Source organism: Callorhinus ursinus, unplaced genomic scaffold, assembly GCF_003265705.2.
Source record: "Callorhinus ursinus isolate GAN/ISIS: 27379988/994484 unplaced genomic scaffold, GSC_fseal_2.0 scaffold2, whole genome shotgun sequence".
In the NCBI taxonomy this organism is placed as follows: domain Eukaryota; kingdom Metazoa; phylum Chordata; class Mammalia; order Carnivora; family Otariidae; genus Callorhinus; species Callorhinus ursinus.
In genome coordinates, this window is record NW_027397064.1 from 33,218,410 (window position 1) to 33,230,788 (window position 12,379).

Below are 12,379 nucleotides of genomic sequence, written 5' to 3' on the forward strand. Positions count from 1 at the left end.
AGTTTAGTGGAAACTCGTTGCACACCTTCCCTAGAGTCCTGGAACTCTTCCTCCAAGCCTTTAGGTTTCAATAATTCCATTCTTTTTTCTTTGCATCCCCAGCCCCAGAGTACTTCCCATAGTTACCTCCTCTAGGACACTCCAGGGGTCCCTTTTGCCTTTTCAGTTCTTGTTTAGTTCTGTACTATATGGCTAACAATTTATAAAATAATTGTGGTTTCTGTCTCTTGGCTGGACCCTAACTCATACAGTCTCTATCAATGTCAAAAGTCACTTGACAAAAATTCAACACTTATTCATGATTTTTTTAAGAAGCACTCAATAAAATAATTGATAGACAATACTTTAATGTGATTATAAATTATACATAACCAGCTTAAAACCCAGCATCTTACTTATTAGGGTAAAACCAGAGGCATTCCCATGAAAATCAGGAACAATACAAGGATACCTATTCTCGCTACAATTTTACATTTTACTTAAGGTAGCAGCCATACAATTAATTAGACAAAAGAAAGCAATGAGATGCATAAGATTTGGAAGGGGAAAAAAAAGAGGTAAAGTTAACTTAGTTTTCAGGACATATGTCTGGAAAATACTACAAACAACAAATGTTCAGTAATTAACATACAGAAATCAATAATGAACATATATATGCAAATAATTAGGAGAGACTCAAAGGGAAGATTCTATTTATATTACCAAGAAAAAAATTAAATTCCTAGGCATAAATTTATTAAGAAATGTGTAAAAGCTCTAGGAGAGAGAAACTTCGATACTCCCCCTAAAGTCTATAGAGTACAGTAGTGGGGCATAAACAGACACACAGACCAATACAAGAGAAAATTGAGAAATAAATTTAAGTGCACATGGAAATACAACATAAAAAAGGGTAGCATTTCAAATCATGGACCTTCTCATTAATGGGGGAGTCATTTGGAAAAAGGTTGAAGTTGCATTCATATCTCATTAATAGAAAAAATTCCACATGAATCAGAAATTTAAATGTAAAACAAAATGAAACCATGGGTAAATGTCTTTATAATCTGGAAGTAGGAAAACTCTTTCTTACTGTGACCAAATTCCACCAGCAATAAAAGGTTGATAAATTTGACTACATAAACTGAAAAATAAGTTACATGGCAAGGGAAAAAAAGAAAAATCTCATAGAAAGGAGGAAAAATAGAAATAAGCAATAGGGACAAAAATATAATACTGAAAACTGCCTCTAGGAGGTCCACAGTCTCCAAGTAATAGGTGTATAGGAAAGAGAACAAAGATTGTCAGGGTGCCAGGCTCTTAATCTTTGTGTAAACTGTTCCTTTAATAAGGCCTCCATTCAACCCACATTGTTGATATTATGAGTAAGTTCCGTGGGACTCTGTATTCCTACAGCAATTCCTCAAAGTTTGGTCCTAGGACAGTCTGCCCCAGAATGATCTTAAGTGTTTGTTAAAAACACTGAGTTCACCCTTTTATATGTCACATACCCTCTAAGTAAGCTTTTCCATCTAGGCAGAATAGAATTTGACTTGTCATTTGAATACAGTAAACTATGTTCATAGATCTCAGACATCAATAGGATTTATTACTTTCTACTACTAGTATAGTAAGGGTTCTTTAAAATAAAGTTAAAGTTATAAAAACCAAATTTAAAAGAGCCTTAAAGGTTAAGCCCCTCAGCCAAGTCATCAGATTAGAGAGTGGAAATAATACAGAAATTGACATCTAACAGGTATTTCTGAAAGTATAAGAATGAAGGGTGACAGAAAACTGGCCAAGGCAAAAGGCAACTTTTAAAAATCTTCTAGGTGATCAAATATATTGGATGGTTTAAAAATAAAACAAAACAAGATAGTTTGGTATACAACAAGATAACCAATGCCAAAATATTTATAACACATTTTATTTGGTTAAAAGGTTAACAGCTTTTGCTTAGTTAAAGGCTGTTAGGTTGAAAGAAGTTCACAAAAACAGGAACATAAGTTATAGGATGACCAAAATGATTTTAGAAGTTTAATATTACAAAATAGCTATTTTATACACATATATGTAAACATAAGAATAGATAAATTAATACTCATGAAAAGGCGGGGCGGGGGGGAAGCCTTCATCATACATTTCATCTTTTGGGTCCTTGTTATATCCCTGTTTTGACTTGGTATGGTTTGAGAATTCAAAAAAACCAGAATCCACACATTCACCTCATCTTCTCATCTTCCTGCAGAGTAGAAAAAAGGGAAGATGAACAATAATAACTCAAAGCTGATGCTTTTGCTATGAAGCATGGAGAAGAAAACTCCTGTATCATATATCTGGAATACTCTATGATAGTAGGAATTATAAAATAAGGTTTAAGAAAAACTGACCAACTTAGATTTCACACATTACATGTTTTACTACGTATTTTTTTATTATGAACTTCAGCATACATAGAAGAATACATGAAAATGTACAACTTAAAAACAATTAATAAATGTTGATGCACCTACCACCCAATCTAAGAAGAAATAAAATATCACCACACCTCAGAAGTCTCCAGTGTGCCCCTTTCTGATCACATCCCTGTCGTCCCCCAAGAAGTAATCACTATCCTGAACTGTGTTCATCTCTTCCTTGCTTTTCTTCAAAGTAAAGGTGTTTTTTTTTCAACACCTTTATTCACTTCCAAGTCTCTCCTTCACTGAAACATTAAACATTCTTATTTTACATTCTGTATCTAATTCTGCTATCAGTTGTTTCTGCTGGTACCTTGTTTCCTTGTGTGTGTAGTGTTTACTGTGAGCTAACTGTTCATTTCCCTTGGAATTTTATCTGTAGAAAATTTGTTGAGGACTGAGATGAGGGAAAGCTCTAGAAAATATCTGCATTTGCTTCTGATGGACAAGAGGGGGCACTACAAGTCATGGGCTAATACTAAATCCTCAGCTTGAGTTTTCTGTGACTTCCAGATATTATGAATTCCAGCTGCAATGCATGAGAGTTTGATTTTGGTTATGAATTCTCAGAAGATTTTTTTCCTCCTCAGTTCAGTACCAGAGTTATCTCTTGGGGCTTAAAAAAGCTGGTGGGAAGGTTATTTTTAGTTTGCTCTCCTACTGAGAAAGTAGCTCAACTTTATTGAAGGTGATCTACTATTGGACTTTTCATTTTAGCTAAACCCTAGGATATGCCTTCTGTCCCCAGCCCCATAAGGCTGTGAATCCAACATTTAGGTTCACCTAGTTTGGTAAATACGTTTGGGCAAAAGCCAGTCTCAGAGTCCACCTACCTCTCTGGGTTCCTGCTCTCATTCAGTCTCTAATGAGAGCTTTCTTTCTTCTTCTTTTCTAGCTAATAAATATGTTCAAGGGGTTTTTTTGTTTGGCTTTTGTTTTGTTTTTTAATATTTTACCCAGTAATTTTATTTTTAGTTTGATCGTGCACCTAGTATATCATGTTGCAAAAAGTGGAGTTGTATTTGTTCTTTACATTACACATGTTTTTTAGATGACATACATACACATGGTCCCAAATTACAAAGGTATAATGGTTAGCTATCGAGTAGGTCTCTTTCCCTCCTCTGTACCCCTCTCCAGAGCCAATGATACCACTGCCTTGAGTAATTAGATAGAATTAAATTCTTTTAGAAGAGCTACCTTTCTAAATACAGCAAAATGCTGTAATGAAATAGTATTCTATTTTAGTTTAGATCTATTGGGCATGCAGATTATTTGGTAAATGGTTTAGTTGGTAAATTTTTTAAAAGCAAATATCACAATGAACATTAGTATAAATACTAAGAATGATGACAAACCAGCTGCCTTTTTTTTTCTTTTTGGATGGCATCCAGCAGATATATCACAGCTTCTGATAGGCCCCCAGTGAGAAGAGATCCTGAATGAAACTGCTTGCAGTGTATTATAGAATGATCATTTTAGGCACTGAGGATAGGGGTAGCAGAAGTTAACAAGAAGGTAATACAAATATATTTTTTAAAGTCTTTAAGTCCCAAAGCACTGACTATGACAAAGGGCACATTTTCAATAGTAGAAGTCCTAATCCACAATGTGGATTAATCATCTATGAGTATATAGTAATTATGATGTTTATGTACCAAATAGCACAGCAACTACCTTTATGAAGCAAAAACTACAGGAGATGCATGGAGACAGATAGGAACACAATAATAAGAGATTTTAATATAAAATACTCTCAGTGTAAGATAGATGAAGTGGGCAAAAAAAAAATAAGGAGATAGAAGATCTAAAAGATATAGGGGTAAATCCTATGAATATATATCAAACTCTACACTCTGATAAAAGAGGGTACATATTCTTCTCAAGTACTCACAGCATAGTTATAAAAGCAAATCCAACAGCACATTATAAAAAACATACACCATGACCAAGTGAGATTTATTCCAGGAATGCAAGTTCGGTTCAGTATTAGAAAACCTATTATCATACACCATGTTAATAAATCTAAGGAAATAAAGCATATAAATTTTTCATGGATACTGAAAAAGTCTTTGACATGATGCAACACTCATCCATGATTAAAACACTCAATAGACATTGGGGGACATTTTCTCAATATTATAAATGGTATATACTTATTTTAATACTAAAGTCATTATCTTGTTTAATGGGGAGACAACAGAGTGGAAATACCACTCAAGTCAGGAACGAGGCAAGAATGCCCACTATTCCTATTAATATGTGAAACTGTACCTGAGGTATTAGCCAGCCAATGCCATAAAACAAGAGAAATCAATCAGAGGCATATGAATGGGTAAAGAAGTAAAACTAACTCTATTTTCAGATGGTATCATGGTATTCCTCCTCCATTAAGTTTTACTTGAGAGAATCAATGAGATAGATAATAAAAGAAATTTAGTTAAGTAGCAAGTTATAAACTTACACAGAATTCAACACCTTTCATACTCATAAATAAATACTGAGCATGATTTACATGTCCAAGTTACATGTGCATTTACAGTAGCAACCGAGAAGACTAAATACGTACAAATCAATTTAATAACAAGAAACATGTAAAACCCGTTTGAAGAAAATTTTAAAACACTTCTACAAGTTACAAAAGAAGACTTGAATAAATACAAAGACATCTCCTGTTCTTACACAGCACAACTCAATACAAAGATGTTAGTTCTCCCTAAATTAAGGTATAAATTGAATGCAAGTCCAATAAAAATACCAGCAAGCTAGACCAGTCATTTTGAATTCAAAGCAATTTCGCTTCCTGTGTGATATTTTGCAACATTTAGAGATATTTTTGATTGTTTTAAGTGGATGGGTGCTACTGACATTTACTGGGTGGAGGGCAGGGATACTGCTAAATATCTTACGATGCACAGAACAGCCTGCCACAACAAAGAAATATCTAGCTCAAAATGTCAGTAGTGCTGAGTTTGAGAAACCCTGAGCTTGCCAAATAAATACTAAAGTTCATATGTTAAAAAAAATTAAAAATAATAAAAAATAATAAAAATAAAATAAAATAATTTAAAAATTTAAAAAAATTAAAAATTTTAAAAATTTAAAAAATGTAAAAAAAAAAAGTTCATATGTAAAAACAAGCATGCACTAACACCCAAGGAAACAATGGAAAAGAAAAACTATGAGAAGGCAGTAGCCTTACCAGACATTAAAACATCATATACAGCCTCTATACTAGACAGGTAGATCACTGCAACAGAATAAAAAGTCCAGCATTAGGGCGCCTGGGTGGCTCAGTTGGTTGAGCGACTGCCTTCGGCTCAGGTCATGATCCTGGAGTCCCGGGATCGAGTCCCACATCGGGCTCCCTGCTCAGCGGGGAGTCTGCTTCTCCCTCTGACCCTCTTCCCTCTCGTGCTCTCTATCTCTCATTCTCTCTCTCTCTTAAATAAATAAAACCTTTAAAAAAAAAAAAAGTCCAGTATTAGATGTATCCCCCCAAATACATACAGAAATTTAGAATATGACATGGATGACATCTCCAATCTTTGGGATAAAGATGTATTTGTAAATAAATGAAAGGTGTAAGTACAGATGGGTAGCCTTTGGAAGAAAGACAAAATTAGATCCATATCTTCTACCTCACACTAAAATAAAATTCTAAATGGACTAGGGATTTATGTAAGAAATAAAACTATAAAAATACTAGAAGAAAATATGATGAATTCCTCTTTAACCATGGTATAGGGAAAGACCTTCTAACTATGATTCAAAATTCAAAGAGAATGAAAGATTAAGAAATTTAACTGTGTAAAAATAAAAAGAATTAAAAAAACAGTAAAAAAATTGATAAACTCAAAAAAATACTGGCTACATATACTACAAGGGCTAATATCCCTAATACATAAAGAATTAATCAAAAACTAATGATGTAATGTGTGGTGATTAACATAATAAAAAATAAAAAAAAATAAAAAGAATTCTTAATAACTAAGGGACAAAAAGACCAGAAATCCAATGAAAAAACAGAAAAAAGATATGAACAGATTAAAAAATGGTATAAATACCCCCAAGCACGAGGAAAACATTTAAATTCACTTAATAGAGAAATGCCAAGTAAAACACCACCAATATACCATTTCTCACTTACCAGAGTGGCAAAAATTTTAAAATATGACAACATATTCTTGTTGATTACAATGTGGGTAAAGGGTGCCACACTCTGCTGGTGGTAATGCAAATTTGTACGAGCCTCTGGAGGGAGGTGTGGCAAGACCTAACAGAACTACATATGTGCTTATTTTTCACCCCTGCAATCCCCTTTTAGGAATTTACTCTGAAGATCCATTTCCAACAATATGAAAAGATATATGCACAATATTATTCAATGTAGTTATTATTTATAATGGTAAAAGATTGGAAACAACCTAAATGTGCATATATAGGAACGTGATTGAATAAAAGTATAGTATATCTATACATAATTATTATCCAGCTGTAAAAAAAAGGAGGAGGAAAATCTCAACCAATTGATACTGATTTCCAGAATACACTGTTAAATAAAAGTAAACAAAGCCCAACAGAATAGCTACGGTATGCTGCCTTTATGTAAAAGGGGGATATACATATATCTGCTTATTTATGCTAAAGAAATACAGGAAGGATAAGCCAGAAACTAAAGAAACTGGTTACCCCCAGGAGGTAGGTGAAAATAGGAAAGAAAGAGGGCGTAATAGGAATGGGGTAGCTGGGATAAAAGTAGTTGCTGTTCTCTGCATATACCATTTTGTATAGCTTTGATTTGTATAATCCAAATGTTTCACATACAAAGTAAATAACAAAATCTACCAAGATATAGAAGGAGAAAACAATACAAACAATAACAAATGTACCTAAATGAATTACAAATGAATAACATAACTACTCTGGAAGGGGGTTGGTAAGGAAAGAACTAACCTAAGACAAAAAGAACCATATCTAAATGTTATAATCTAGTTATAGTTAAGTATGCTTCTCACAGGGATAGAAGTTAGCAATTCTGAAACTACTTTATGTGTATGCTAGAAATGAACAAACAAATAAATATATTTTAGATAATGAGAGGCAGGCTTCTCACTGAGAAATAAATTATGAATAAGCAAAGTGAAAATGAACCCTGTGGTGTTGAACTGGAATCAGAGGCTATCAATATATAAACTCACGGTTTTTTACTTCATATACAGATAGAGAAATATAAAAGTATGTGTATGTGTGGATTAGTATGCATACATATGTTTCCTAGCTCTGTCTGCTGAGAGGGCCAACAGCAATGCGCCCTGTGGTGACCAGACCCTAAGGAGGATCCCTCCCACCACACTCATGATGACGTTCATGCCCTTGTGTAACTGCCTCTTGAAGGAACTGTGACTTGCAACTAACCAATAGAATATGGCAAAGGTGATGGAATGTCTGACTTCTAAGATTGCATTTCATTTTATGATATTCTATCTGCTAAAGGATTTGCCCTAGAGACTCTGCAGCTAGCTTTGAAATAAGGAGCCATTTTGGGAGGCCCATTTGGCAAGGAGCTGAGAGTGGCCTCGAGGAGTTGAGGACAGCTTCTAGCCAACAGCAAGAAGCTGGGGCCCTCAGTCCTATAACTACAAGGAAATAAATCTGCCAACAATCGGCATGACCTTGAGAGCAGATTCACCTACAGTAGGGCCTCTAGATGAGAACCATCTTGGACAACATCTTAATGACAGCTTTGTGAGACACTAAGTAGAGCACCTAATTCAGTGCTCTAGTCCAGATTCCTGGCCCACGGAAATGGAGAGATAAGAAATGGATGCTGTTTTAGGCTACTAGGTTTATGGTAACACTGCTGAGCAGCAGTAGCTAACTAATACCATATACATAGCAAGAATGCCTCGGTTTTTAAACAAAATTCTTCAAAAGTACCTAATTTGGGGGCTGGGGCAGGAAAAACACTAAGATAAGCCTGGAACATCTTGTGTCAGAAAATAAGGAAGTGCTCAAAATATGATGAGGTCTTGCTGAAAGAACACAGAAGGAAGCCACTCTGAAGGAACTCCTAATAGCCATACTGGAATAATCTGAGCAATGCAATAACTATTGATAGTATTAAATTTTCACTTATAGAATAAGTATCCATAAGTCCATACTGATATAAATCAATCAATCAATCAATCAATAAGGGAGGGAGGGAGAGAGGGAGAAAGGACAGCTCTTCCTTACAGAATTCCAATAAATGTAGAAGGAAAGAGGGAAACAGAAAACCACTATTAGGCAGAAATATAACTGTTGCAGGCAAGGTCCATCAATGGATGCTAAAATCAGTAGGTGAAAGTGGGAGGAAAAATAGGAATGCACAGATTCAAAGCATCTCCCCCAGTGTTCATTAACTATAAAGGAAAAATAGTGATTTATAGTGAAAAAACCCAGCAGGCACCACCTCAATCAAGTGATCAAAGTTAAAATTACCGAGACATACTGACATGATAAACCCCTTAAAATGATGCAATGAGAGAAGGACATACCATTTCTGCAGAATTCTTGCCAAAAATGCTTAACTGCATTGTAATCATGAGAAAACATCAGACAAACCAAACTGAGGGACATTCTACAAAATAACTGACCAATAGTCTTCAAAAGTGTCAAAGTTATAAAAGTAAAAGGAAGGAATGAGGAACTGTTATAGGCTGGAGGAGGCTAAGGAGAAACAAGGTGGGATCCTGGATAGGATTCTAAAACAGCAAAGGGTGTTAATGGACATCTATAGTTTGTTAACAGTATTGTACCAATGCTAATTTTCTAATTTTGATCATTGTACTGCGGATAAGGTGTTAAAATTAGGGAAAGCTGGGGAAGGAACCTCTGGGCTATTTTTATAACTCTTTTGGTAAGTCTAAAATTAGTTTAGGGGAGGGGGTGGGGGGATGGGTTAGCCTGGTGATGGGTATTAAAGAGGGCACGTTCTGCATGGAGCACTGGGTGTTATGCACAAACAATGAATCATGGAACACTACACTGAAAACTAATGATGTAATGTATGGTGATTAACATAACAATAAAAAATTTAAAGAAAAAAATAAAATTAGTTTAAAATAAGAAAGTTTAACTTGCAACTCAATTAAAAAAAAAAAAAGACAACCCAATTGAAAAAAGGGAAAAAGATCTGAATAGACTTTTCTTTTTAATTTAATTTAAATGTAATTTTTAATTTAATTTAATTTAATTAACACATCATAAGCTTTTTTTTTAAGTAGCCTTCCTGCCAGCATGAAGCCCAATGCAGGACTTGAACTCACAACCCTGAGATCATGACCTGAGCTGAGATCAAGAGAATTATTATATGATCTCACTCATATGTGGAATTTAAGAAACAAAACAGAGGATCATAGGGGATGGGAGAGAAAAATAAAACAAGATGAAATCTGAGAGGGAGACAAACCATAAGAGACTCTTAACCACAGGAAACAAACTGAGGGTTGCTGGAGGGAAGCGGGTAGGAGGATGGTGTAACTGGGTGATGGACATTAAGGAGGGCAAGTGATGTAATGAGCGTTGGGTATATAAGACTGATGAATCACTGAACTCTGCCTCTGAAATTAATAATATATGTTAATTAAATTTAAATTAAAAAAAAACCCAAATAAAAAAAATCAGTGGAGGAAAAAAGAAGAGCAAGGAAATAACTTTGCTATGATTACAACTTCAGATGTGCTTCATCTTAAATTATGCTTGATACTCAATCCACAGTACTTGGAATAATTGCATTTTAAATTTTTCCCTCTGTCAAAAATGATATTAAGGTGTTGTGGCCCTTTTATATAACGCAATAATTTTCTGTAATGTAATTTCACCCTCTAATTTATTTGTGTTCAGTATAGATATTTGAGTATTTATGTTAATTATTATGTTTAATAATATAAAAAGCTAATCCATGTGGTAGTTGCTATAGCTCTAGAGAAAAAAAAAGAGTGGGACACCTAACCGACTGAGCCACCCAGGTGCCCCTGAATACACTTTCCTTTGACAAAGATACACAAATGGTCAATAAGCACATGAAAAGATGCTCAACATCATCAGTCATCAAAGAAATACAAATCAAAACCTTACTATGATACTACTTTATACCCACTACTATGGTTAGAATCATCAAAAAGCCAAATAAGAAGTGTGTTGGTAAGGAAATGGAGAACTCAGAACCCTCATACATCACTGGTGGTAATGTAAAATGGTGCAGCAGCTTTGGAAAATAGTCTAGCAGTTCCTCAAATGATTAAAAAGAGTTACCATATGACTCATGAATTCTACAAGTAGGCATATACCCAAGAGAACAGAAAACATAGACACAAAGACTTGCAAATGATATTTATAGCAGCATTATTCATAATAACCAAAAGATGGAGAAAACCAAATGTCCGTCGACAGACAAGTGGATAAACAAAATGTGGTATTATCCATATGATAGACTATTATTCAGTCCTAAAAAGAAATGAAATACTGATACATACTATGAAATGGGATAAACCTGGAAACATTATGCTAAGTACAAGAAGCCACATATTACATGATACCATTCATATGAAAAATCCAGAACAGGGAAATCTATTGAGATAGGAAGTAGGTGAATGGTTGCCTAGGGCTGGGGGTGGGGTGGGGAGGGGGGGTATGGGAATGATAGATAAAGGGCATGGAGTTTCTTTTTGAGGTGAAGACATGTTCTAAAATTGATTGTGATGATGGTATGTGTATCTGTGAATAAACTAAAAACACACTGAATTGTACACTTTAAATGATGATATGTATGGTATGTGAATTATGGCTCGATAAAATTGTTTTTTAAAAAACTGTTTGATCATTTCACTTCTGTTTCTCTCTCACCCTCCCTTGTATTTCTACAATGTGTTGGTTATTGGGTTTTTTTTTAAGACTTTATTTTTTTAGAGTAGTTTTAGGTTTACAATAATATAGAGAGGAAGGTAGAGATTTCCCATATGCCCTCTGCCCTTACCTATGCATAGCCATCCCCATTGTCAACATTACTCACAAGCATTGTATATATTTTATTAATGATGAATCTACACTAACACATCATAATCAGTTGAAGCCTATAGTTTATCTTAGGGTTCCCTCTTGGTGTTGTACATTCTAAGGGTTTGGAAAAATGTATAACGACAAATATCTATCATTATAGTATCATACAGAGAATTTTCACTGCCCTAAAAATCTTCTGTGCTCCACCTGTTCATCTGTCTGCCCTGCCCCCTCCCTGACAACCACTGATCTTTTTACTGTCTCCATAGCTTTGCCTCTTCCAGAATGTCATATAGTCGGAATTATACAGTAAATAGCCTTCTCAGATTGGCTTCTTTCACTTAGTTAAATGCATTTGTGACTCTTCCTTATCTTTTCATGCCTTGATACCTCATTTCTTTTTAGCACTGAGTAATATTCCACTGTCTAGATATGCCACAGTTTATTTCTTGGTTGCTTCCTAGTTTTGGCGATGTGAATAAGCTGCCATAAATATCCATGTGCAGATTTTTGTGTGGATATAACTTCTCAACACCCTTGGGTAAATACCAAGGAGTGTGAATGCTGGATCATACAGAAAAGTATACGTTAAGTTTTGTAAGAAACCACCAAGCTATCTTGCAAAATGGCTGTACCCTCTGGCTTTCCCACCAGCAGTGAATGAGAGCTTTTGCTCCACACCTGTTATTGTTTCAAAATACCTGTCAGAACGATCAACTTGGCCTTTCATTTTACAAAAGGAGCAAATACTGAAACAATGCAAAGGATGAGAAAATTTAAGGACAGTTTTCTCTATCTTTTTGAAGATATGATCCCAAATATGATGGGGTTCAGCAAAACAGGCTACTTCATTTATCCTTTTAAAAACAAATATGATATAAAATAACAAAAATATGTTA

The 12,379-nt window shown here is 34.6% G+C and overlaps 1 protein-coding gene across 8 annotated transcripts in view; it reads right to left on the reverse strand.

Annotated features, from left to right (window-relative positions):
- Window positions 1–361: 361 nt before the first annotated feature.
- SGO2 (shugoshin 2) overlaps window positions 362–12,379 on the reverse strand; it is a 65,759-nt gene continuing 53,741 nt past the window's right edge. For all 8 annotated transcript variants that reach the window (XM_073880326.1, XM_073880315.1, XM_073880311.1 and 5 more), the window contains one exon: window positions 362–2,221. In XM_073880326.1, coding sequence (XP_073736427.1) covers window positions 2,206–2,221 — 16 coding nt within the window. In that variant the 3' untranslated portion in view covers window positions 362–2,205. The remainder of the gene's footprint in view (window positions 2,222–12,379) is intronic.